Consider the following 24,460-nt stretch of genomic DNA (forward strand, 5'->3'; position numbering starts at 1 on the left):
AGGAATTTCCTGGGCAGGAATTTCAAATACCTCAAAAGCCTGGAAGTTCTGGAGCAGATATAAAAAGGTCACTGATACCGGCCTCCTGCTCATTGTCAATGACTTGGGGCATCTCAAGAGATTCATACCAAACTGATGCAGCCTGGTCACTGACCCCAGAGTCCAGTATCTGGCCCAGGAGCTCTCCTGCCTATGCCACCTTGGCCTTTGTTGCTGTCAAATCACAGATGAGGCTGTCTCTGTCATGCCTGAGCAGGCTGAGGCCTCTCAACTTGAAATTATGTGACTTCATCACCAATGAGAGCATCAGGCACCTGACAATGGCTGCCTGGAGCTGAAGCAACTCAGTCTGATGACTTGCCATAGGCTCAGCAATTACAGTGACCACTATCTGTCCCAGAATCTCCCCTGCCTGCACCCCTTGACCTCAGATAATAATGTGTCAGATAATAATGGTCAAGACACTGCTTTCTCAGTCACACCTGAGGAGGCTGAGGACCCTTGACCTGATCTGCTTCAACATCAGTGACAAGGGCATTGGAGCGGCATCACCTGCAATAGACGGCTGGAGCTGAAGAAACATCAGCTGGCAAGCTTTGAGTGGCTCATTGATTTTGGCATCCACTGCTTGGTCCAGAGGCTCCAGGAGCTGCCAAAACACCACAAACAAGGTGCTGCTGTCCCTGTCATGCCTGAGAAGGCTGAAGACCCTCCTGGATGAGGGCATAACAGTCAATGATTGCATTACAGTACATAACTGCAACTTACATGCATTTAACTCACGCAATTTCAACCATACGTGGTTGAAGGCTGTCTGGTTGAAATTCTGCTAGTTACATGCAAGCAAGGAATAGAGTGTAAAAGCTTTATCTACTGCATTGGGTTGCCAAGTGCAAAAAGAGCTTTTAATCTCTCTATGCTGTTTGGGGGTCAAGTCCCCCTCAGAACACTGGTTCCAGAAGGCTAGGAGTGCTTGTGTAGGGATGGTTTGAATATACACCTTTTTGCATATATGTCATCCCTGGAATGCAATCCCTGCATAAGATGCAATCGTACTGTACAGTACTTGTTTTTGTTTTCTCTTTTTCCAATAATTTTTTATTATTCTCCTTACACACTTTTTCAGACAATACATTGATCAACAATATAAACCTTTTTGCTCTGCCGAGCTAACGACTTCCCTCCTTCCCTTCAGCTGGTATCCCTTATCAAATCCAATCACACATTCTGACTCTTTACAGCTTATCAACAATGTAGGAGTTACTTCAGTCCTGCTAGTGTCTTTAAATTTTTACAGTTATCATTTAAGTATACAATAAATTTACTCCAGTCTTTCTGGAATTTCTGATTGTCCTGGTCTCGAATCCTGCAAGTCAGTTTGGCCAACTCAGCAAAATCCATCATCTTTGCCTGCCACTCCACAATAGTAGGAATTTATTGTGATTTCCATTTTTGGGCCAAGAAAGTCCTCGCTGCCGCTGTGGCGTACATGAATAGTCTTTGATCTAACTTCATAATCTTGTTTCCCTTCAAGCCAAGCAAAAAAGCTTCCGGCTTTTTGGGGAAGGTATATCTAAAAATTTTCTTTAATTTGTTGTAGATCAACTCCCAAAATGTCTTTACTTTATCACAAGTCCACCACATGTGATAGAATTCTCCATCTCCATCTTTACATTTCCAACATTTTTTATCCCTCATCCTGGACATTTTTGCTAACTTTACCGGTGTCAAATGCCACCTATATATCATCTTCATTAAATTTTATTTCAGAGCCGTACAAGTTGTAAATTTAATACTTTCATTCCATAATTTTATCCATGCATCCAATTCAATGTTGTACCCAAAATCTAAAGCCCATTTTATCATAGCTTCTTTCACTTTCTCATCTTTCTAAACCATTCTAACAACAGATTGTACATTTTGGATTGTGTTTTACCTCTGCCTTCCAACAATTCTACAGTGGTACCTCTGGTTACATACTTAATTCGTTCTGGAGGTCCATTCTTAACCTGAAACTGTTCTTAACCTGAAGCACCACTTTAGCTAATGGGGCCTCCTGCTGCTGCCACGCTGCCAGAGCACAATTTCTGTTCTCATCCTGAAGCAAAGTTCTTAACCCAAGGTACTATTTCTGGGTTAGCGGAGTCTGTAACCTGAAGTGTATGTAACCTGAAGCGTATGTAACCCGAGGTACCACTGTATTTGAAATCTTGATTTTTTATCTTCAAACCCAGCTTTCCTCTTGTCTTCTTTAAGTATATCATTTGCCTGGTGGTATTGCAACCAACCTGTAAACAAACCTTCAGTTTGTTCATATGGTTTAAGCTTTAACCCTTGTTCTGTTCATCTGGTAATTTCCTCATAGGTGGCTCGCCTTCCCTCCATATTTACTTTCTTAACCATCAGTACCTCTATCAGTGATATCCACCATGGTGTCTTTCTTTCCAATAAGTTTTTATTTCTTTCCCATACCTCATAAATTGTCCTTCTAATCTCATGGTTTAGGAAACCTTTATGAACTTTTACCTTATAATACCAAAGGTACGAGTGCCACCCGTACCTATTATCGTGACCTTCCAAATCCAAAAGATTCGTATTTTCCAATGTTATCCATTCTCTTAGCCAAACGAGACAGGATGCCTCAAAATAAAGTTTCAGATCTGGCATGGAGAATCCACCTATTTCTTTTATATCTGTTAATATTTTAGATTTTATCCTCGGCTTCTTCCCCTGCCAGACAAATCTCAATAATATTTTTTGCCATTCTCTAAATTGTCCTCTCCCCTTGATCACTGGGATTGTTTGAAATAAGAATAACATTCTAGGCAAAACATTCATTTATATCACTGATATTCTGCTTTAAAAAGACAGTTCAAATCTATTCCAAATCTCAAGGTCTTTCTTGATTTCCCTCCATGTGATTTCATAATTATCCTTAAATAAATTTATATTTTTCGATGTCAACCGGATTCCAAGATATTTCACTTTCTTAGCCACCATAATTTCTGACCTACATTGCAATTCCTCTGTCTGTTCTTTATTCATATTATTAACTAACATTTTGGTCTTAATTTTATTAAGTTTGAATCCTGCTACTTGCCCAAATTCATCCATTTTCACCAGAGCTTCTCGTACACTACTCTTTGGATCTTCTACTGTTAAGACTAGGTCATCTGCAAAGGCTTTTAATTTAAACTCTTTTGCCCCCACCTTAATACCTCTGATTTCTGGCAATTATTTCAAATTCTTATTTAATACCTCCAGGACCATAATAAACAACAATGGTGACAGCGGGCAACCCTGCCTTGTACCTTTGGAGATATCAAAGTTATCGGACAAATTATTATTTATTATGAGTTTGGCTTTTTGTTCTGAATATATGGCACCGATACCTTTCAAAAACATTTCCCCTATTCCCATCATTTTTAAATTTTCTTTCATAAAATGCCACGAAATATTATCAATCACTTTTTCCACGTTGATAAACATTAGCGCTACTTGTTTATCATTCCTGGTCTCCAAATACTCAATTATATCCAATATATTCCTAACGTTATCTTTCAGCTGTCGACCAGGTAAAAAACCAGCTTGGTTCTTATGGATTACTTCATTTAACACAATTTTTAATCTATTAGCCAGAACATCTGCAAATAACTTATAGCCATTGTTCAATAATGAGATAGGCCTGATTCAAACCATCAGTGTCTTTCTTTGGAATCAGGGTAATGTGCGCCTCTTTCCATGTATTCAGAATTTTCCCGTCTTTCAAAATATTATTCATAACCTCACATAGCACCGGCAATAATTGCCCGCTTAGTATCTTATAATATTTTGCCAAAATACCGTCCGGGCCTGGAGCTTTCCCTGTCTTCATTCTTTTTATTGCCATCTCAATCTCCTGTTCCATTATTAGCCGATTTACCGTAACTGTTCCATTTTCACTAAAGGGATCTGTTGTAACTGATGACTTTGTATGTAGCTCTCTATTTTCTTAGTATCTTGTTAAAGCAGTCACCAGAAATTTGAGAACAGCATCAATAGGAGCGGGGAACCACCAGGAGTCTGCAAGACCCCAAGTCAGTTACTACCAGTACTTTCTAGTGCTCTGCCGTGGTTGATGCTGCCCTTTGCTCTGGGGCTCTGCTGTTGTAAATGAAGAAGAAGAAGAAGAACATACACACAGAGAACACACACACATACGGTGTGTGTGTGTGTGTGTGTGCACGCGCTCGCTCGCGCTCGCGTGTGTATAAATGCACCCAAGACATGCTAACAAGCCAAAGTGGCCTGTTAATTTATGCAGCGGGGAGTCAACTGAAAGAGGAAGACTCAAATATGCAAAGGAAAAGTGCTATTTAGACTTGATTTTTGCTGTTTTCTCTAAGGAAACCTTTCAGAAACCACCCTTTTACTTGGAACTTTTTACTGAATGTACCTGAAATGGTTTTCTGTGCATGTAATAATAATAATTAAAAAAAAACCCTTTTGACTCTTAAACCATTCCTGACTTAGCACTTGTACAGTGGTACCTCGGGTTACAGACGCTTCAGGTTACAGACGCTTCAGGTTACAGACTCCGCTAACCCAGAAATAGTACATCGGGTTAAGAACTTTGCTTCAGGATGAGAACAGAAATCGTGCTCTGGTGGTGCGGTGGCAGCTGGAGGCCCCATTAGCTAAAGTGGTGCTTCAGGTTAAGAACGGTTTCAGGTTAAGAATGGACCTCTGGAACAAATTAAGTTCTTAGCCCGAGGTACCACTGTATTAATCTGAAACAAATGTAGAAACTCTGATGGAATAACAAACTGTAACCATTTTGAATGTAACAAATAGTGTAAGAAGGACAAATGACTTTGAAGCAATAAACATTTATTGAGATACAAAGACAAAACTGTTGCAAAATCTTTCCTGGGGCTAAGATCCTTCTATGGTACCCCATGCAGCTAAATTGCTTCTTAATCGTGGAGTCTTGAGAGTGTCAGCCACCTGCCTGTCCTCAAACTTGCCTTTGACTTGTAATGTCTTTCTTCCCTTCCTGTAAAGGCAAAGCATAAATGTCAATATGATATGCAAGACATCACATTGCATCTGAATACCCTGTTTCTGACATCTATTGTACCACTCCGATTTCGTCCATCAACCTCTTGTCTGAACTACCTAAAGTTGTCACTCCTGTGTAACCCTATCAAATGCAAATGTGTCTGCACCCAGCACCACTGTCTTTGCATCTGTGTGCCTCCTTGCATGCCTCACCAATGTACCTCAATCCACCCTACCTTTACGTGTAATGTGACAGCTTGCGACATTTCATACTGCCCGAAAACCTAAGGTATAAAGGTTCAAACATGTCTCTGTTCTGGGTTCTTCTTCTGCCCATCTCTGGCTACCCAGTTACAACTGAATTGTTGTTGTTTAGTCGTTTAGTCGTGTCCGACTCTTCGTGACCCCCTGGACCAGAGCACGCCAGGCACTTCTGTCCTCCACTGCCTCCCGCAGTTTGCTCAAACTCATGCTGGTAGCTTCGAGAACACTATCCAACCATCTCGTCCTCTGTTGTCCCCTTCTCCTTGTGCCCTCCATCTTTCCCAACATCAGGGTCTTTCCCAGGGAGTCTTCTCTTCTCATGAGGTGGCCAAAGTATTGGAGCCTCAGCTTCACGATCTACAACTGAATAACCAGGATCAAATTTTAAAGCTTATTTGATCTGATACACTGCATTGCCTGAGTCTTTTCTCCACTTGCCTAGCCATCTCTCCTGAGGGCTCCTGAAGCTCCAGTAGCAGATGGGGACCTTCCAAAGTACCCCCCCCCCCCGTTTTGTATTTTTACAAACGCCAAACGCTGCTCCTCCACGGCCCTGGGCACCTGCAATGGTCTTTGTAAGTGTGCAGACGCGGTTGGCCCTCCATGGGAAGCCGTCTGGCGGTTTCACCTCTGACTGGTAGCTCAGTCCTTCTCCTTCAGGCGAGGGACTGTGCACACTTCCTCCTCTTGGGTGGCTGAGGCAAGCGAGGCAGAAGTAAAGCTAGCGGGGCGAAGCCATGACTGGACACAGCATGGGATTGGGCAATGATAGTAGAGAGCAGCGGGGAAGAAGAGGTATCAAAAGCACCTGGAGGTGGGGGCAGCAGCGTACCTAATCTCCCTTGCACCCTTGGCAAGGAGCTGCAGATGCACTCCTGGTCTCTTGTGCCCCTGGCGCCTCCGAAGCCGGGAGAGACCATGGACTAGAAACTAAAAAATGTTGCTTTTCGTCACCTTTCGCGCTCTGCCAATAGCCATTGGGGTCTGCTCTGCCTCCCTCCCTCCTCCGTTGATCCATCTGCCTGCCTGCCTGCCTCCTCCTCTCCCGCCCCCCTCGCTGCTGTCACTTCTGCCTCCTTCCTCACTCCTTTTTTCCTCTTCCTGCATCTCTCTCCCGCTGTCTTTCCCCATCTTTCTGCTTTGATGACCCATGCAAGCAACTGGATTCCTCCGCCGAGATGCCCGACCGCCCAGAGCAGCGGATGAGCGGCCCAGTGAGCATGTGAACGGGTGGGCTCCTTGTCACTCCAAGCCAGACTGGAGAGGCGCAGTTTTTGTGCCCGCCTGAGAATGGCCACGTATATGTGGATGCAGGTGGCAATGGTTCCCCATCCACCACTGACCACTGATTATGATCAAGGGACTGCTGCCCTGATTCCCAGTTAAGCATTTGCCTTCAACGTTCCAGCTCCTAGTGTTATGGAAAATATGCTCGTAGGAAAGTACATTTTTACTCTCGAGTATGCACAAGCACAGCGCAGACAGATAGCATCGCTGACAAGCACCGGTAGCCCATTAGATTTTAAATCCCCTTATAAAACAGCAGTCTCTATAGGAATAGCCTTGTAAGCAGCAAGCTAGACTCTGCAAAACCTCTGCAGAGTATCCATCAAACAGCAGGGGGCAAAGTAGAGAAACGCGCCTCGCGGGACTTAGGGTATTAATGCGGGTAAACTCATTTTTATGAATGAAAACACAGTAAATATTCCCAAATGTTCGGGTGGACCGTGGTCCCGAGCAGCCAGGTAATTGGCAGCCACAATTCCGGTACTCGTCCTTTCCAGCAAGCTATCAATGAGCAATACCGGGTAACAAAAGGCAGAAAAATGGTTTGTTGTTGTTTAGTTGTTTAGTCGTGTCTGACTCTGCGTGACCCCATGGACCAGAGCACACCAGGCACTCCTGTCTTCCACTGCCTCCTGCAGCTTGGTCAAACTCAGGTTCATAGCTTCGAGAACACTGTCCAACCATCTCGTCCTCTGTCGTCCCCTTCTCCTTGTGCCCTCCATCTTTCCCAACATCAGGGTCTTTTCCAGGGAAGAAAGATGGTTATCTAATCATAAATAAAAGACTATTTGAACAAGAGGTTGAGTGAATGGGATTAGACCGATATTATCTGTCATATGTCAAAGAGATATGTAAGTTGTTGCCCAAAAGGTGAAAGACACTATGACTGACAATTGACAGGTCAGCGACTCGAATTTATGCACATCACCACCCCTTTCTGTGACATAATATGCTGACTGTATTACGCTTTTGGGGGGTGGATTTCAGGAGGAAATAGAAATTTGAAAAGGAGTTGCATCCTTTCGTTTGGGGCTTCTTCTTGTTGCCTCTATGAAGTGGAAGCGTCTTAACAATTAAAAATCAGTCTTACTAGCTACAGACAGTGGTACCTCGGGTTAAGTACTTAATTCGTTCCGGAGGTCCGTTCTTAACCTGAAACTGTTCTTAACCTGAAGCACCACTTTAGCTAATGGGGCCTCCTGCTGCTGGAGCACGATTTCTGTTCTCATCCTGAAGCAAAGTTCTTAACCCGAGTTAATATTTCTGGGTTAGTGGAGTCTGTAACCTGAAGCGTATGTAACCTGAGGTACCACTGTACTTTGTTTTACCTAGACTTGGTTTCAGTTCCTGACAAATGGACCATGCGGAATCGCGAGGTCCTTTTCTGAGGGGTGCGCTGCACCAGCGACCTCTGATTTCCACATCAGTAGTTTTAATGGAGACGATTGTGGGATCTCGGAGATTTTGCCTATTGACTCCAGCAGTTCAGCCACCTTCTGCAGCTCTTTCACGCTAGAGAGCAGCTACCTGAACTGAAAGGAGGTCGTTTGAAGAAAGTTTTTTTTTTTTAAAGGAAAAAGGGGAAAAAAGGAATGTGGACATGCCAGGATTTTTTGTTTATTTGTATGACCGCTGTGACATTAAAAATATATCAAATAAAGAGAAGGGAAATTAAAACTCAAAGATTACGAGGAAATAAAAGACTTGGTTTATGACTGGCTGCAACATAAACAATTAAACGAGACATTTAAGGGAGATAATAAGAAGGGATTCAGGTATACTGTATCTAGATTCCAAAGAGAAATAATAGATTATTAAAGAAAACATATAGTTTACTGTTAGAATGGGAGACAAAAGATAAGGAGGTGAAGTCAGTAATGATTTAATGGGCACAAGATATAGGACATAATATACAAATGGATGATTGGGGAAAATTATGGAAAAGTAACCTAAAATTTACGCATTGCATATTGTTGAAAGAGAATTATGTGAAGATGATGTATAGATGGTATATCACACCGGTGAAAATGGCAAAAATGTACAAAATAAGTTCTAATATGTGCTGGAAATGTAAAGAAAAAGAAGGTACCTTTTTTCATACGTAGTGGAATTGTAAAATAATTATAAATTATTGGGAGATGATTGATAATGAAATTAGTAAAATGTTTAAGATAACCTTTGTTAAAAGACCAGAAGCGTTTCTGTTAGGTATTTTAGGGCAGGATTTACCAAAAGACAAGAAAAATCTATTCATGTATGCAACAACAATGGCCAGAATTTTATTAGCTCAAAGACGGAAAAGTGACCTGCCAGGCGTGAGCCGAAGATGGCAGGCTGGCAGAGCTACGTGGATAACCTGATGTGTGATGGCTGCTGCCAGGAGGCCACCATTGTCAGCTACTGTGATGCCAAGTACGTCTGGGCAGCAATGGCTGATGGCATCTTTCAGAGCATTACGTCTTGGTCTTTGTAATGGGCAAAGAAGGGGTCCATGGAGGCGGATTGAATAAGAAGGCATACTCAATAGCAAAATACTTGAGAGACTCTGGGTTCTAGTTGCTAGGCAGACTGTTAAGTATTAGGGGAAATTGCTATTAAACTTTCCTGGCCTCAAGCTACACTGTGGAAACTTTATTAGCAATGCAGGGCGATGGGGTATGAACCTGTGTCTCCTTTGTATCCCTTTATTGGTGGGGAAAGGTGTTATTCTTTCTTTAATTCTGTTCATCCTTGTTTCCTTGTGTACTGTACTCCAGCATTGATTATGGTCATGGGAAAGGGAAGGCGTCCATGGAGGGACACTCAACAAGAAAGCTTATAAACTGGCTTTATACCTGAGGAGACCTGATGTCTAAGCAGCCTCTCCCCATCTACATAGCAACTGTTCTCATCACCACCTCTTGTGTTAAAAGTACTACTAGCCTATAGATGGCTGTTTTATTTACACATTTCCCTATTGTCATGGCTCCAGTTACCCTTTTTGTTTGTATGTTAATCACTGTTGTACCCATGTTCTGTATCTGGCACCATCTATTGCAACACAAAAGATGATATGCATGTACCTTGAAGCCTTGGGAGGGAACCATGCCAAGTCCAGGCGTTACTTGTCTTAGCAATTAGTGTGACATTGAGAACTAAACCAATTTAAATTAAACTAAATAAGGTGCCGATTGTACAATCCAGATTGATCAATGCGTCCTCAGCACTTTGAGCATTTATACAGCTCATTAGTCTTCCTTTTGTAGAGCATCGTTGGGAGGGAAAAAGTGCATGCATATCTCTACTTTCCTCCGCTTTATCCTTACCTTTAATCCAGTCTTCTTTTTTGTTTGCTTCCATCTCTATCTTTCTATCTATACACATTTTTAAATACAGTGCCTGGTTTGTTTAACCAATTTGTAAAAGGCGAAAGATTTATACGATCTGAGGTGAAACCAGGTGGCAAAAAGACATATCTAAATTTGTCTGGCAGGGCAAAAAGCCCAGAATTAAATTTAAGATATTAACGGATTCAAAGGAAAGAGGAGGGTTTGCCCTGCCAGACTTTAAACTTTACTATGAAGCGGCAGCTTTCTGCTGGTTGAAAGAATGGCTACTTCTTGAAAATACAGACATTTTGGATTTGGAAGGTTTTAATAACATTTTTGGGTGGCATGCATATTTGTGGTATGACAAGGTCAAAGCACATAAAAGTTTCAAAAATCATATTGTCAGAAAAGCACTATTAAATGTCTGGGTCAGATATAAAGACTTGCTGGAAAATAAAACTCCAAGGTGGCTGTCGCCAATGGAAGCTAAGGCAGTTAAAAAGTTAAATATGGAGTCCAAGTGGCCAAGATACTGGGAAATTTTGGAAAAGGAAGGGGACAAATTGAGATTGCAGAGTTTTGAGAAATTAAAAGGGAAGGTGAGAGATTGGTTCCACTACCATCAAATAAATGAAGCGTTTAAAGTGGACAGTAAAATTGGCTTCCAGGTGGAAAAATCAAAATTGGAGATAGAACTGTTAGAACCCAGTACTAAGAATTTGTCCAAAATGTACAATTTGCTGTTGAAATGGAATACACAAGATGAAACGGTTAAATCGGTCATGATTAAATGGGCTCAGGACATTGGTCATAATATTTTGTTTGCTGATTGGGAAAAGTTGTGGACCACCGGGATAAAATTTACGGCATGTAATGCCTTAAGAGAAAACATTATGAAAATGATATACAGGTGGTACATAACCCCAGTCAAGCTTGCAAAGATTTACCATGTGCCTGACAACAAATGTTGGAAATGTAAAGAAACTGAAGGTACTTTTTTTCATCTTTGGTGGACTTGCCCGAAGATTAAGGCATTCTGGGAAATGATCTATAATGAACTTAAAAAGGTATTTAAATATACTTTCCCCAAGAAACCAGAGGCCTTTCTCTTGGGTATTGTCGGCCAAGGGGTGTTAAAGACGGATATAACTTTCTTTATGTATGCTACAACAGCAGCTAGAATACTCATTGCGAAGTACTGGAAGACGCAAGAACTACCCACACTGGAAGAATGGCAGATGAAGGTGATAGACTACATGGGCTTAGCAGAAATGACGAGCAGAATCCGAAACCAGGGAAGAGAAGCAGCGCAAGAAGAATGGAAAAAATTTAAGGACTATTTAAAGAAATATTACAAAGTTAATGAAAGTTAGAATGATGTTGGACTGGAAAGTAAATGGTTGCTATTAGCAATGGTTAAGACAAGGAGAATAAGGAAGTATAGTCTAAATTTAAATTAAAATAAGGGAAGATTTGCTGAACAATCGATAAGAATTTGGAATACAGAAAGGGGAGGCATGAGGAAGTCGGGGAAGATAGGATATGAAATTAGGATATGAAATGATACATGTTTTTTGTTCTGTTTTTGTCTTTGTTTGTTTGTTTGTTTGTTGTGTTTATATGGAAAAAATAAAAATATTATAAAAAAAAGAAAAAACCAATTTGCTGCTTGAAAGCTGTCACAAGTGTTGCTTTAGTTTTGTTGTTGCTCTTCTGTGTAGACTTGCAAAACTCTTCATGGTGTCTGAAGCTCATCCTGCTTTTGAAAGGGTAACTGTAAAACTATGAAAGGTGCAAATACTCTTCTCCCTTCCCTTCACCACCATCCCTATCTTGAATGAATCCCCAGGGACATTCCATCACTGCAATAGCTCAGACACGTAATTTTGTTTTTGTTTCTGCCAGCTCCTGTTCTGAAGTTGAAATGTAAAAAGGCTGCCATCATGGACTTTAGATATCCCAGTGTAAACCATCTGGAGTGTGTCTGGTTTCATTTTTTCATAGGACCAATTTGATTTGCAGTTTGGGTTTTTATATGAAATTGCATTGTCATTGTCAACAAACTACCACCTCCAGCTATACACCTATAGCCTAGTCTGAGATCAGTCTGTCAGATCATCAACTGAGAAATAAGTTTTGCTGCTTTGATGTCAGTGTATGTTTTGAAGGTTGGTAGTTGTAAGATAAAACGGTCCAAACGGATACCATTTCAAATCTACCGTAATCTTCATTTGGCCTGTTATGCCCTTGCTGCAGAAATTGTGGAGTGAACTGCCTTGTGCACTAGTCATCCGAAACACGTGTAACCAAATTGTCAGTTTGAGCACAGTACTAACTTGTATGTCCATTTAAAAGAGAACTGCAGAACTCTGCATACAAAAGAGAAAATGGAATATGGTCTTGGTTGGAATAACTGAGTTGGCTGTCTTGTGATGAATTTTTAATGTATTCTGTGCCATACCAATGTTTAAAAAAAATGAACTGTTGCTATTGTGAGATGGATTTAACTGACAAGAAAGATTTCTTCTGAATGGCACTACTTTAGGGACACTAGTATTTGCTTCTGTTGTTTGGGCCTTTGTGGATAATGTACAGACTTAAAAACAAATTCTTGTTGCTGATTTGTCCATTTATTTCCCTGCACTTTGTTACATCTGGGATACAGTCTACCTCATCTGATTTCATATGCATTTCAAAAAATGCCATAACTATTAAGCACTTGTTTACAGACAGATGAAATAAATTTATTCAACAACAACAACAAAAAGATGGAAAAGCGACGAAATACCAACGAATGAACATTGGCACGAAAAGTTGAGGGAATACGCAGAAATAGTGAAGCTAACTGAGGGACTCAAAGATAAGGACAATAACGACTTTAAAAAAGATTGGGGATATTTTATGATGTATATACAGAAACAATGCACTGAAATGAACTCACTGTCAGGATTCGAATAATACACTTACAATGGACAAATACAAATAGGAATTATAATTGTGTGGTAAAAATGAGAAGAATAGACAAATGATACAACCTTAATTTTAATATACAAGGAATATAAAATTATGAGCAGAAGAAACAGATATGCTATAAACCAGGAAGGGAAGTCGTGGGAAGTTGGGGGGGGGGTGTTAATTGAAATTGTAAAATGTAATTTGAATGTTTGACTATGTTAAATTTTCTTCAATAAAATTAAAAATGTTGAATAAAGATAAAAAGATATCAAAGCAGTTTACATCAATAAAAACATAGCACCACACAATAAAAAACATTGAAAAGTCAGAAATCGTTAATCTCCATGGAAGGATCTGCTTATAATTGCCCACACCCCAGCCTCCAGCTCTTTCTCAGCGATGGAGAACTGGAAAGGTGGGCATGTGGCACCAGAGGTGTTGTGAAGGGGTTGCCCAGGTGGATAGAACACACACTCCTGGTCCTTTCTACCAGGCCCTGAGTGTGTGGCTCTGAGTGTGGCGTAGCCAGGGAGGCGTAGTTGCCCCGTAAACAAAGTAAATAAATAAAAATGTTTAACTAACTGACCAATTGTGTTGCACATAACTCGGTTCTGCGCCCCCATAAATAAATCCTGGCCATGCCCATGTGGGTCTCTCTCAACTTTGCAATGCAAACTTATGCCATGGACCTGTGCCCCAAGGCTCTTACGGATCTAGCCATGTCCGTGCAAGCAATGAGCAACTGGCTTCTTAGTGCGATCAGAACCCATTGTGTCCTTATTCATGGCTCAGTGGCAGAGCACCTGCGCTGCCTTGCAGAAGGCGTTCCAGTTCAATTCCCAGCGGCATCTCTACAGGTAGGGTTGAAGAGACACCTGCCCAAAATCTTTGGATAGCTACCGCTGCCCCTGGCACACGCCTGCGCGTGTGATTTCCTCCCCGCATATGGAGCCAGGAAACTTATTGCCCCTCAGTGAAGGGCACTCCTCAACAGCAAACTACAATTCCCAGAACTCTTGTGGTGGGAGGGGATATAGGAGGCCAATACGCTTCGCGTCCAGGAGAGAGGCGGGCCTTTGGGCGCCACCGCAAAGCGAGAGCGGAGGAGTTCTACGCCACGCAAGCCATAGAGGCTGTAGGGGATCGAAAAGCAAGGCTCTGAAGCACAGTGCCCCCTCAGCGTGCACAAAAAAACCGTAGGGCGGAGGAGGCACTAAGAATCTGTCCGTCAAACCTCTTAGGGCTAGGGGTCCATTGAGATTTGGAAGTGTTAAGCGGGAACCTTATTCTCCTTTCCTCTTTACTCTCGCCCTCCTATCTTCTCTCTCCCTCTTGAAGCAGCTGACTTAAGCTCCGCCCCGTAAAGGCGGCCGCCGGCCAATCCACGCTGTCCTCCTCAACTGGCCAATCCGCGCTCACCTCGCGTGCCTCGTGACTGGCACCTCTCCGCCCTCGCCGTAAAGGGAAGCAAAAATGGCGGCCAAGGTGGTCGGTCGGGGCGCCTGGGGCTCCGCGAGGAGGTGAGGCTGGAGCGGACCCGGCGAGGGTGGGGGGCGTTATTTGGGGGCGAAACGTTAGCAGTGAGCCCCGCCTCCCTCAGCTTGACACTCAGTGGGGGCGATGGGGAGACGCTTCCTGCCCAGGAGATTCTCCCCTCCTGAGAGCGAGAGAGCGCGCCAAGAGGCGGCCCCTTTCCCTGAGGGAGAGAAACCGTTTATGTGGAACTCGCGGGGAGGGCAGGAGCTCCCGGTGGGTGCAGCACAGACCTCCCTCCACGCTGTATTAACTCAATATAACGGCAAGCATCGTTTATGCACCGCTTTCCCCGTGGTGAGCACCGTCCCCCAGCACCCCCATTCCACCCCTGCCACTTCTAATTTTATCCTCACTACACCCCTGTGATGTAGGTCATGCTAAGTGGTTTGAACAAGGTCTCCTAGCAGGAACCAGGAAGGTTGTGGCTCATAGCTGTCAACCATCCCTTATTTGGCGGGAAACTCCCTTATCCTAGCGCTGTGTCCCACTGCTGCCCCTTATTGATGATGTCCCTTAAATTTCCTGAGTTTCATGCTCGCCCGGCTCGGGAGGGAAGCAGTAGCTCGGGGTCCTCCGCGGTGTGAGAGAGCGCGTGCTGGCGCTGTCATCCTGGCGCAAGGAGTTCCATCGGCCCTTCCCCGCCCGAGGGGGGGGGAGGGAGAGAGACTCTTGCCCACGCCGCCCACGAGCCCGGAGGTGGCAGCGGTGGCAGCGGTGGTAGCAGCTGAGGAGGCGGCCTGAGGGAGGAGGAAGAGGAGGGGATGGGGAGGGACGCAGAAGGGTGGCGCTTCGCGGGCGCAGCAGCGCCGCAACTGCCTCATGCCAGATTGACAGCATCTGTCAATCCTACCAATATATGTAACTCTTTACAATAGCAAAATCCCTTATTTGGGCTGCTGATCCCTTATTTTCGAAGCTGCTGGTCCCTTATTTTCAAATATGTAAGTTGACAGCTATGTTGTGGCTGCATCAGAGGCACCAACTTGAATAAAATATTGGGGGGCCCAGGTAAGCCCCACCCCACATAATTGATCACAAGATGCGGTGCACACCATTCGAATGGCAATGTACATCAACTTGGGGAAGTTGGTGCCCTCTAATATTTTATTTTTGGGGGGGATGAAGGGACCTCACTCCCTAGTATTTGGCTCCTATGGACTGCATTGATATCTTCATGTAAGTCTGGTGTGTGTGTGTGTGTGTGTGTGTGTGTGTATATATATATATATATATATATATATATATAATAATAATAATAATTACTGTTAATTTATTTTGTTTGTGTCCCGCCGTTCTTACAAAAGAAGCACGTGTCATATATAAACCTGCAGTATATAAAAGTAAATCAATTAAAATCCAACTAAGTCTGCTCAAACCCATTGAAACGAATAGCTCTACGTTACACCATGTTCATTATTTTTCAATGGGTCTGAGTAGATCTAGCAAATGAATGCAACCTATAGTTGCTGAAACTATTTCTAAATCAATGTAAATTCTTATTTATTCTTCTGTAGGTTTGGCCTAGTTGCCTACCGGAAATACAGCAGTGGGGGCAGCTATCCCAACATCCCTCTGACAGCTCCTCTGCCTGGAGTGCCAAAGCCCGTCTTTGCCACTGTTGATGGCCAAGAGGGCTTTGAAACCAAAGTGACCACCCTGGAGAACGGGATGCAGGTGGCTTCCCAGAACAAATTTGGACAATTCTGTACAGTTGGGAGTAAGTTGATTTCAATTGCAGCTATGCAGGTTTCCTGGTACCAGATTTATCTGCTTGGGTATATTATGTGACACATTTTGTGTGGTCCAGGATGGGAAAAGCAGACTATTCTCTGCTTTCTTCCCACCAGCAAACCCATCCTGGTTTTCCAATCTAAAGGGATGGGAATAATTTTGCTTTGGCAAAGAGCCTTATGTTTTGGGGTGGGGGTCATATTTGTGAAGAGGCTTTTGAGCCTTTCCTCCTGACATGCCTCCTGACTGGGTTCCCAATCCCAAGCGCAGGAAGATCTGAGCATCCACACTACTTTTGGAGGGTAAACAAACTGATTCTCTTTTCTTCTCTCTCTTCTGCCCTTTTTTCAGTCCTTATAAATTCAGGCTCAAGATATGAAGCAAAACATACTGGTGGCATTTCACACTTTCTTGAAAAGCTTGCTTTTTCTGTAAGTAAAGTGATGAGTGATAGTCATATGTACTTGAACTTACTCTTTGCAATTATGGGTGACCAACATCCATTGAAGTCAGTGGACCCAATCAGACTATGACTAATGTTAGGTATCACGCTGAACATATTATTGTAAACTGTCTTGCCGTCTCTTGATGAAGAGCGGTATATAAATTTAATAAGTGATATAACAGCAGCAGCAGCAATTATCGTAATAACCTGTGATCCTTACTACTGTTATTTGGTAGCATGTGTGTCCCCTATAATTCCCCTCACCTTTTTCATATCCAGCCTCCTCCCCATGTCCTGTTAATCCTATAAGTCTCTGAGAGAAACCCCCCCCCCTCTCTTAGGCTACAGCCATGGTCACCCATGGCTAGAACATGGTTTATGCTGACATCCTTCCTTGCTTTTTCTGTTGTGCTTTCAGTCTACAGCTCAGTTTGGCAGTAAGGACGAAATCCTCCTCACTTTGGAGAAGCATGGCGGCATCTGTGATTGTCAGGCGTCAAGGTATGTCAATCTAAGCATCCTCTGCTGAAGACAAAATGATCAGGAAACAAATGGGCATCTGTCGAATTTGTATTTTATTCACTCTTTTAAAAAGCTAAATAATATATGGACCTCTAAAATAGGCCTTTTACTGTTGGACCTACTTTCACGCCAGGCTCTTATGTTAATCCTTTTTAGGGTTCAGATTAGAGCCTGTGTTGTGTTGTGGTTAGAGTATTACCTGGGAGACCAGGGTTCAAATCCCCACTTAACCATGAAGCTCACTGGGTGACTGTGGGACAGTCGCTGCCCCTCTCAACCTAACCTGGATTAAACGAAGAAGGAACAACGTGGGTCACTTTGTGCTCCTTGGAGAAAAGTTGGGATAGAAATGCAGTAAATAAATAACAAAACTGTTCTGACTTGTAGTAGCTTTCCAGGGTTTCTTAAGTCTGGTGCACATTTCTTCACATGCAGTTAAGACTGCTTTTTTATATAGTTTAAGAAAGGGCCTCAGCAGAATCACAGCAATGTAGGAGGTGTCTCAGGGCCATGACTTCACTGAGGCTGAATGTCCTAAACTGCTCATCAACCCAAATTCATCCACCTTTGCAGGGACACCACCATGTACGCCGTTTCAGCCGATGCCAAAGGCCTGGATACTGTTGTCAGTCTGCTGTCTGATGTGGTGCTACAGCCCAGATTATCAGGTGAGGCAGTACAAATCTTGAGACTGTAGCAAGAGAGAGGACTGAAACTCTGGCTTGGGGAGCCCCTGTTTCCACAGATAAAGATATAACAGGGGCTATGGTTGCTGCAGCAGATAGCATGAATATGGGGATTCAGGGCAGTAGAAGAGTAGCATGGGGGCATAAATGCATGTCCTCTGAAATTTATTTGTTGGCAACTCAGAGGCTTGGCTCTGTTTTGAGGACCATATTGCGGTTCAGGCAGGACTTTCCTTCCACATGAGAATGGCATGTGAATGTGCCGTCGTAAATGCAGCTTCAGTAAATGTGCTGTTGTACACTGACCAAAAGGTCAAGGAGTGACATTCTTGGCCTTGCTTTGAGTTTGGTTCTGTGAGCTGCATTCAAGGACCCTCTTGTGCTCAGATCCTGCTTGCGGCTTTCCCATGGAGGCACCTCATTGGCCACTGTGAGGACCAGATGCTTGACTATATGGGCCACAGGTCCGACCCTGCATGGCTCTTCGTATGTTCTTAGGATGCTTTTTTCTCTTGGAACAGATGAGGAAATTGAGATGACACGCATGGCGGTCCGCTTTGAGTTGGAGGACCTGAACATGAGGCCTGATCCAGAGCCACTGCTTACAGAGATGATTCATGCAGTAGGTCCTGTTTGAATCTGTTCCAGGAACATGTTTTTGAGATTGAAATTGAGCGCTCTGTGTGTGATGCTTGAGAATCCCTCAGCTGCACAGCTTAGGAAAAAGAGCAGTAGCTAAGAGACCGCTTATCTCTTGAACTGACTATGAGGGTGCTCTTTGGGACGACACTGTCAGTGGGCCAAATAGGGGCATTACCAGAACAGCTGCCCAGTGCTGGTTCTGAGAGCCTTCCCAGACTGTGTACCTGTTCTAGGATAGGCTACCTCCCTAATTCCTGGACACAAGAACAGCTCACTTAGAGGATCTCCATCTTGTTGTGATTAAGCCACTGGTTTTGTTGCTGGTGCTCTATGTTCACAAGAGTTGAATTTCTGCTGAAGGCAAAAACTTTTATTGTCTTGCCTGATAAACATATTTAGGCCAGTGGTAATCTCTTGCTAATTAGACTCTTGGGACTCATGTCTTATAAGGCAAGGGAATGCAAATGAATTTGTGGATCACTTCCCCCTCCCCCCAAAAAAGAGCCTCTCCATCCGTTTTTTCTCCCAATAGGCAGCTTTCAGTGAAAACACGGTAGGATTGAACAGATTCTGCCCGGCTGAAAACATAGACAAAATTGACAGGAAGGTTCTCCATTCATACATGCGGAATTACTACACACCCAATAGGATGGTATTGGCTGGCGTTGGGATTGAGCACGACCAGCTGGTGGACTGCGCCCGGAAGTATTTCCTTGGAGCTGAGCCTGTGTGGGGGAGCAGTACGGCTGCAGCAGTGGACAGGTCTGTCGCCCAGTACACAGGAGGGATCCTCAAGGTAAGCCAGAGAAAATCCACTCCTGCTAGCCAGTGGATGCTTAAAGAAGTGCTTCCAGGTGGAATTGGTGGCGCAAGCTTCGTATTGGAAGAAGCCATAGTCTGCGGTGAGCATCTGTTTTCTTTTTCTGATTATTTTCTCCCTCTGCAGCTGGAGAAAGACATGTCAGATGTGAGTTTGGGGCCCACCCCTATCCCAGAGTTGACCCACATCATGATTGGGCTGGAAACCTGTTCATTTCTGGTAAGGACCTCCCCGCCCCCTGAAGCCTCTGCTTGCACTCGACATCCTTTACGCCGAACTCTCAGCCACCCACTGCCTTTGTACCCCCACATTCTAGGAGGAAGACTTTATCCCCTTTGCTGTCCTGAACATGATGATGGGAGGAGGTGGGTCTTTTTCTGCTGGAGGGCCAGGCAAAGGCATGTTCACCCGGCTGTACCTCAACGTGCTCAACCGGTGAGTCTCTTCTGCTCAAGGGGCAATGTGACAGATCCCCTCACAAAACCTCCTTGTCTGAGATCCCAGACTTGTGCTTCTGTATTGGGGATGAATTGCGCATTTGTACACAGGAGGTTTTGAGCAGAGGGGAAGAGCAAGATGAGGGTGGAGGAGCCAGCAAGAATTGTTGCCTGTGGGAGTTCACCTTAGCTTTTCCGCTTTCCAGGCATCACTGGATGTACAATGCCACAGCCTACCACCACAGCTACGAAGACACAGGCCTCCTGTGCATCCATGCCAGTGCAGACCCCAGACAGGTGGGTGGCTTTCCTGGACTGATTTCACATCACAGACCACTTGGTGTCCAGTCTTGGGCATCTCCTCTGGCCACCTCATGAGCTGATCAGTGGTAACTGCAGTGTGGGGATGCATTTACAACCACAGCTAAAAGCTTTCCAGGCTGGCATGCAGGCAGCCCTGGAATCCCACTGCTCTCAGTGGGGCAAGGTTGGGTTCCAGGAAGAACTCATTGGTGATCAGCATTTTATACAGTTGCCTTCCTTCCATCCTTCCTGTCCCCACTTGACAGCCACCTTCATTGCTGCTTTTCATCTACTTACTTCATTATTTGTTTCCAGGTTCGAGAAATGGTGGAAATAATCACCCGGGAATTCATTTTAATGGCAGGAGCAGTTGGAGAGGTTAGCTGTTCCCCATATTCCTAGAATTTACCTGCTGTTCTTAAACAGAGCAGCAGCAGCAAATTCCCATCTGGGTACCTGGGAGGAGCTCCTGGGGAGGTTTGTGCTGCTCATGACTTTCTGGTGCCTTTGGTCACTGACCCTGCTCCCTCCTTCCCCATGGAGCACATGAAACAAAAGCCTGAAACATAGGTTGCGTTTGTCCTCGGTCTCTTCTTCCAGGTTGAACTTGAGCGAGCAAAGACTCAATTGCAGTCCATGCTGATGATGAACCTGGAGTCTCGGCCGGTTATTTTTGAGGATGTCGGAAGGCAGGTGTTGGCAACTGGCATGAGGAAGCTGCCCCATGAGCTCTGTGTCTTGATTGGTAAGTAAACTTGACTGGCTTTTCTAGGGTCTCTTCTTTTTCTGGGCCTCATAGCTCAGAGCACCTGCTTGGCATGCAGAACATATCAGGTTCAGTCCCCAGCAGCATCTCCAGGTTGGGCTGGGAATACCCTCTGCCTGAAACGCTGGAGAGCTGCTGCCAGTCAGTGTAGACAATATGCAGCTAGAGGGCAGCTTCTCATGTTCTTCTGAGGGATAATATATTTTTGTAACCATCAGTTTTATTTTGGGCTCTTACCAAGACCAGCTTCATTGTGCCCACATCACTTTGACACTCCTGGGCACACACACAAAGCTCTGGCTCCTAATGCAGTTTTAGATCCCTCTCATTTCTCTAGCCACTTCTTTCTTTCTCTGGGCCACATGACTGCTGTTTGCTGGCCCCTTGATCTCCATTGCTCCTACTGCACCTCCTTCCTGGCTTAGATTTCCCTTTTTGTGCTAGTCATCCCAAACTCATCTCCTGCTAATAGTGGGGTGAGGAGCCTCCAGCTCTGAGGCTGAATGCATCCCTCTGGGCCTCACGATCCAGCCTTCATGACTTTCCAGAGGGTGTGCTCTGCACCATGTTGGGTGCCTTTGCCTGCTTGGAACGTGTCCTTTAGCTGTGCTGATGTTTCTTGCTTTGGCTGGGTGGAGGCTAGAGAGATGTATGGGTGAAAAGACACATTTGGCTTTTACACAACTGGAATGTTGCCTCCCATCTTAACAGAATAACATTCGCATCTGTTGCTCTATCCCTACTCAGTGCCTTTGGAAGGTGCGACCCTTGGGCTGGAAGCATTTGCCTGTTGTTCTTACAGATCACCATTACAGTCCAATAGCCAATACAGTGGTGCCTCGCAAGACGAAATTAATTCGTTCCGCGAATTTTTCGTCTTGCGAAGCACGAAATCCCATAGGAATGCATTGAAAATCAATTAATGCGTTCCTATGGTCAAAAAAAGTCCAAACAAAGCCAAATTTGGTACAACAAGAGTTTATTAAGTGCTCTTTAAAGTCACACATACTGTAAAGAGCATTTCAAAATTCAAACCCAGAATTTTTTTTTTAAAACAGCAGAGTGGCCCAATGGTCACAGAAAATCATAAAAATGCAGAAAAAAAACCCACAAGCTTCCAGATTCTTGCAAACCCCTCCCCAACTGTTCCCCCAGCCACCCAGCACACAGAAATTCAAATCCAGATTTTTTTTAAAAAAAGAGCAGAGTGGCCCAATGGTCACAGAAAATCATAAAAATGCAGGAAAAAAACCAAGCTTCCAGATTCTTGCAAACCCCTCCCCAACTGTTCCCCCAGCCACCCAGCACACAGAAATTCAGATCCAGAATTTTTTTAAAAAAACAGCAGTGTGCCCCAATGGTCACAAAAAAATCATAAAAATGCAGAAAAAAAACACACAAGCTTCCAGATTCTTGCAAACCCCTCCCCAACACCAAGTCCTTGAATTCCAAACACCCCAACCCAAAATCCAAAACCCCACAAAAAAGTTTTAAAAGCTTAACTTACCAAATGGCTGCAAAAGAAGTTTTGGAAAAGCTTCAGAAATCACCAAAGTCTTTAAAAACCTCAAAAAAGGCTACTATGTACACTGCGTTCTATGAGTTGCTCCTCGAAGTCAAGTCACAACTGTATTAACGGTGTTAAGAAAAAGGAAACAAACTTGCAAGATGTTTTCGTCTTGCAAAGCAAGCCCATAGGGAAATTCATCTTGCGAAGCAGCTCAAAAAACGGAAGACCCTTTCGTCTAGCGAGTTTTCCGTCTTGCGAGGCATTCGTCTTGCGGGGCACCGCTGTACCTACATGTACTCAGCACCAAATTTTAAAAACTAAATTTGCATAAGCAGAAACAGCGGCAATGTGGCTTTGCTTTGTATTGGTTCTGAATGTCCCTTGAAGCCATGCCTGATAGTTTTGTTCCCCTTCTTTAGGCAAAGTGAATGCTAGCGACATCAAGAGGGTGGTGACAAAGATGCTGAGGAACAAGCCGGCTGTAGCCTGCCTGGGGGACTTGACTGAGCTGCCCAGTTATGAACACATCCAGGCAGCCCTTTCCAGCAAGGATGGGCGGCTTCCAAGGATGTATCGGCTCTTCCGTTAACAAGCCCTCTTGGATCCACTTGTCGAGATTTGTGGTTTCCCTGCCAAAGCAGCTCCCGTGTGTGTGTGTCCAGGAGAGGAAGCTTTGTGAAGGTTCTCCGGGCACCTTCGTAACTTTGAAAAGAGCACTCTGGGCCTGTCAACTCAAGCACCTTTGTCTCTGGAAACAGCTTCTTCTTAAGTTTCCTAAACGAACTGCAAAACATGCACCAGTGAAAAGACAGTGGAAAGAGCTGCCCACAAAACTACAGCCTGCTGATTTGATTTTATATGTGTTGCAAGCCACCCAAGAGTGGCTGGGGCATCCCAGCCAGATGGGCAGGGTTTAGACAATAAAATTATTATTATTATTATTCTCAAAGTTTCTGTTTGTGTTGATTTTTTGTCCTAAATCAGGTGCCTGCAGCCCAGCGACAAAGACCTGTTCCACTCCATGGTAGTAAAGAACACAAATAAATTAATATAACAGGTCACGTGTTGTGATTACATACTGATTTTTGCTTAGCCACAGGAGTATACTGATATAAAAATTAAAGACCCAAGGTGTATATTTTTAATTGTAACGTTTCAATATTTCACTATTAATTGCTTTTAACCTCTTAGCTAGATTGCACAAAGGGAAAGGTTTGATTTCTGTGTGAGGTTCCCTATCTAACAAGGTGGCACAGATGACCCTCCAGGATGTTGTTCTATCATGAGTTAGTTCTGGACTGTAAAACCACTATCCTTGAAGCTTCTTGGGAGAAAGTAGAAGGGAAGTGAGATACAAGGAAGGCATGTCAATAGCCCAAAGACCTGGTTGCCAGAGTAGCAGTGATAGAAGCATGACATTTGAGACCAATGGCCTGGCCACATTTGGGCCACTCCAAGGTGATTGCAAGGGTGAAGATACTGATATGGAGCCATGCGTGGTTTTTGTTGTGTGTTTTTTTTACTTCTCATGACCCATAACCTTTCCTGATGTACGTAGAAGGATGTTTATGTTTTAAGAATGTTTAGATATTTTGTGGCTCTTTGTATGCTGCCAAAAAGCCCTTGTTCTGATGCTCCTCATGGCAGACTTCTTAACTGGGAGTTCTAGCCTATTGCAATAGCTACAATCAATGCTGCGTCCCTCCTGGACTTGAATTAATTTCCTTGGTTCTATGTTTTATTTAAGAGGTGGTCCCTCAGCTGGGTAACAAACAGAGTGGTGTAGAAGTACATTCTTACTACAGTACTTGTGTAGAAGTATATGCCACTATTATGGTCTTTCACTTAGGCAGGAAGAGTAAAGTGCTTAACAGTGACTGGAAGCCTCAGGCGAATATTTGGGCTATCTGAAGAATGGGATTCTTTTCCTCTCCTACTGCCCACTTACCCATGGCCAGCCTTTTCCTCTGCCTCTATAGAGTTACAGCAGCTTAGCCAGTGGTAGCTTCAAGTATGCTTGCAATGCCCCATCATGAACAAAAGAGCCTTGCTGGATCAAGCCAATGGATTATCTAGTCCAGCATCCAATTCTCACAGTGGTCAAGCAGATGCCCCGATGGGAACCCTACAAACAGGACCTGAGTACAACAACATTCTCCCCTCCTGTGGTTTCTGGAAAACGGTTTTCAGAGGCAGGAAGTGACTGAA

The 24,460-nt window shown here is 44.0% G+C and overlaps 1 protein-coding gene across 1 annotated transcript; it reads left to right on the forward strand.

Moving 5' to 3' along the window:
- Positions 1-14,270: 14,270 nt before the first annotated feature.
- On the forward strand, positions 14,271-23,201 carry PMPCA (peptidase, mitochondrial processing subunit alpha). The gene is made up of 13 exons (XM_083596448.1): positions 14,271-14,374; positions 15,905-16,107; positions 16,473-16,552; positions 16,985-17,067; positions 17,662-17,756; positions 18,296-18,396; positions 18,949-19,212; positions 19,363-19,455; positions 19,553-19,671; positions 19,880-19,970; positions 20,292-20,354; positions 20,577-20,721; positions 22,672-23,201. Exons 1-13 carry the CDS (start codon positions 14,328-14,330, stop codon positions 22,839-22,841), a joined length of 1,554 nt encoding a protein of 517 aa, XP_083452574.1. The 5' UTR covers positions 14,271-14,327; the 3' UTR covers positions 22,842-23,201.
- Positions 23,202-24,460: the final 1,259 nt, after the last annotated feature.

Source organism: Podarcis filfolensis, assembly GCF_964270895.1.
Source record: "Podarcis filfolensis genome assembly, chromosome: Z".
In the NCBI taxonomy this organism is placed as follows: domain Eukaryota; kingdom Metazoa; phylum Chordata; class Lepidosauria; order Squamata; family Lacertidae; genus Podarcis; species Podarcis filfolensis.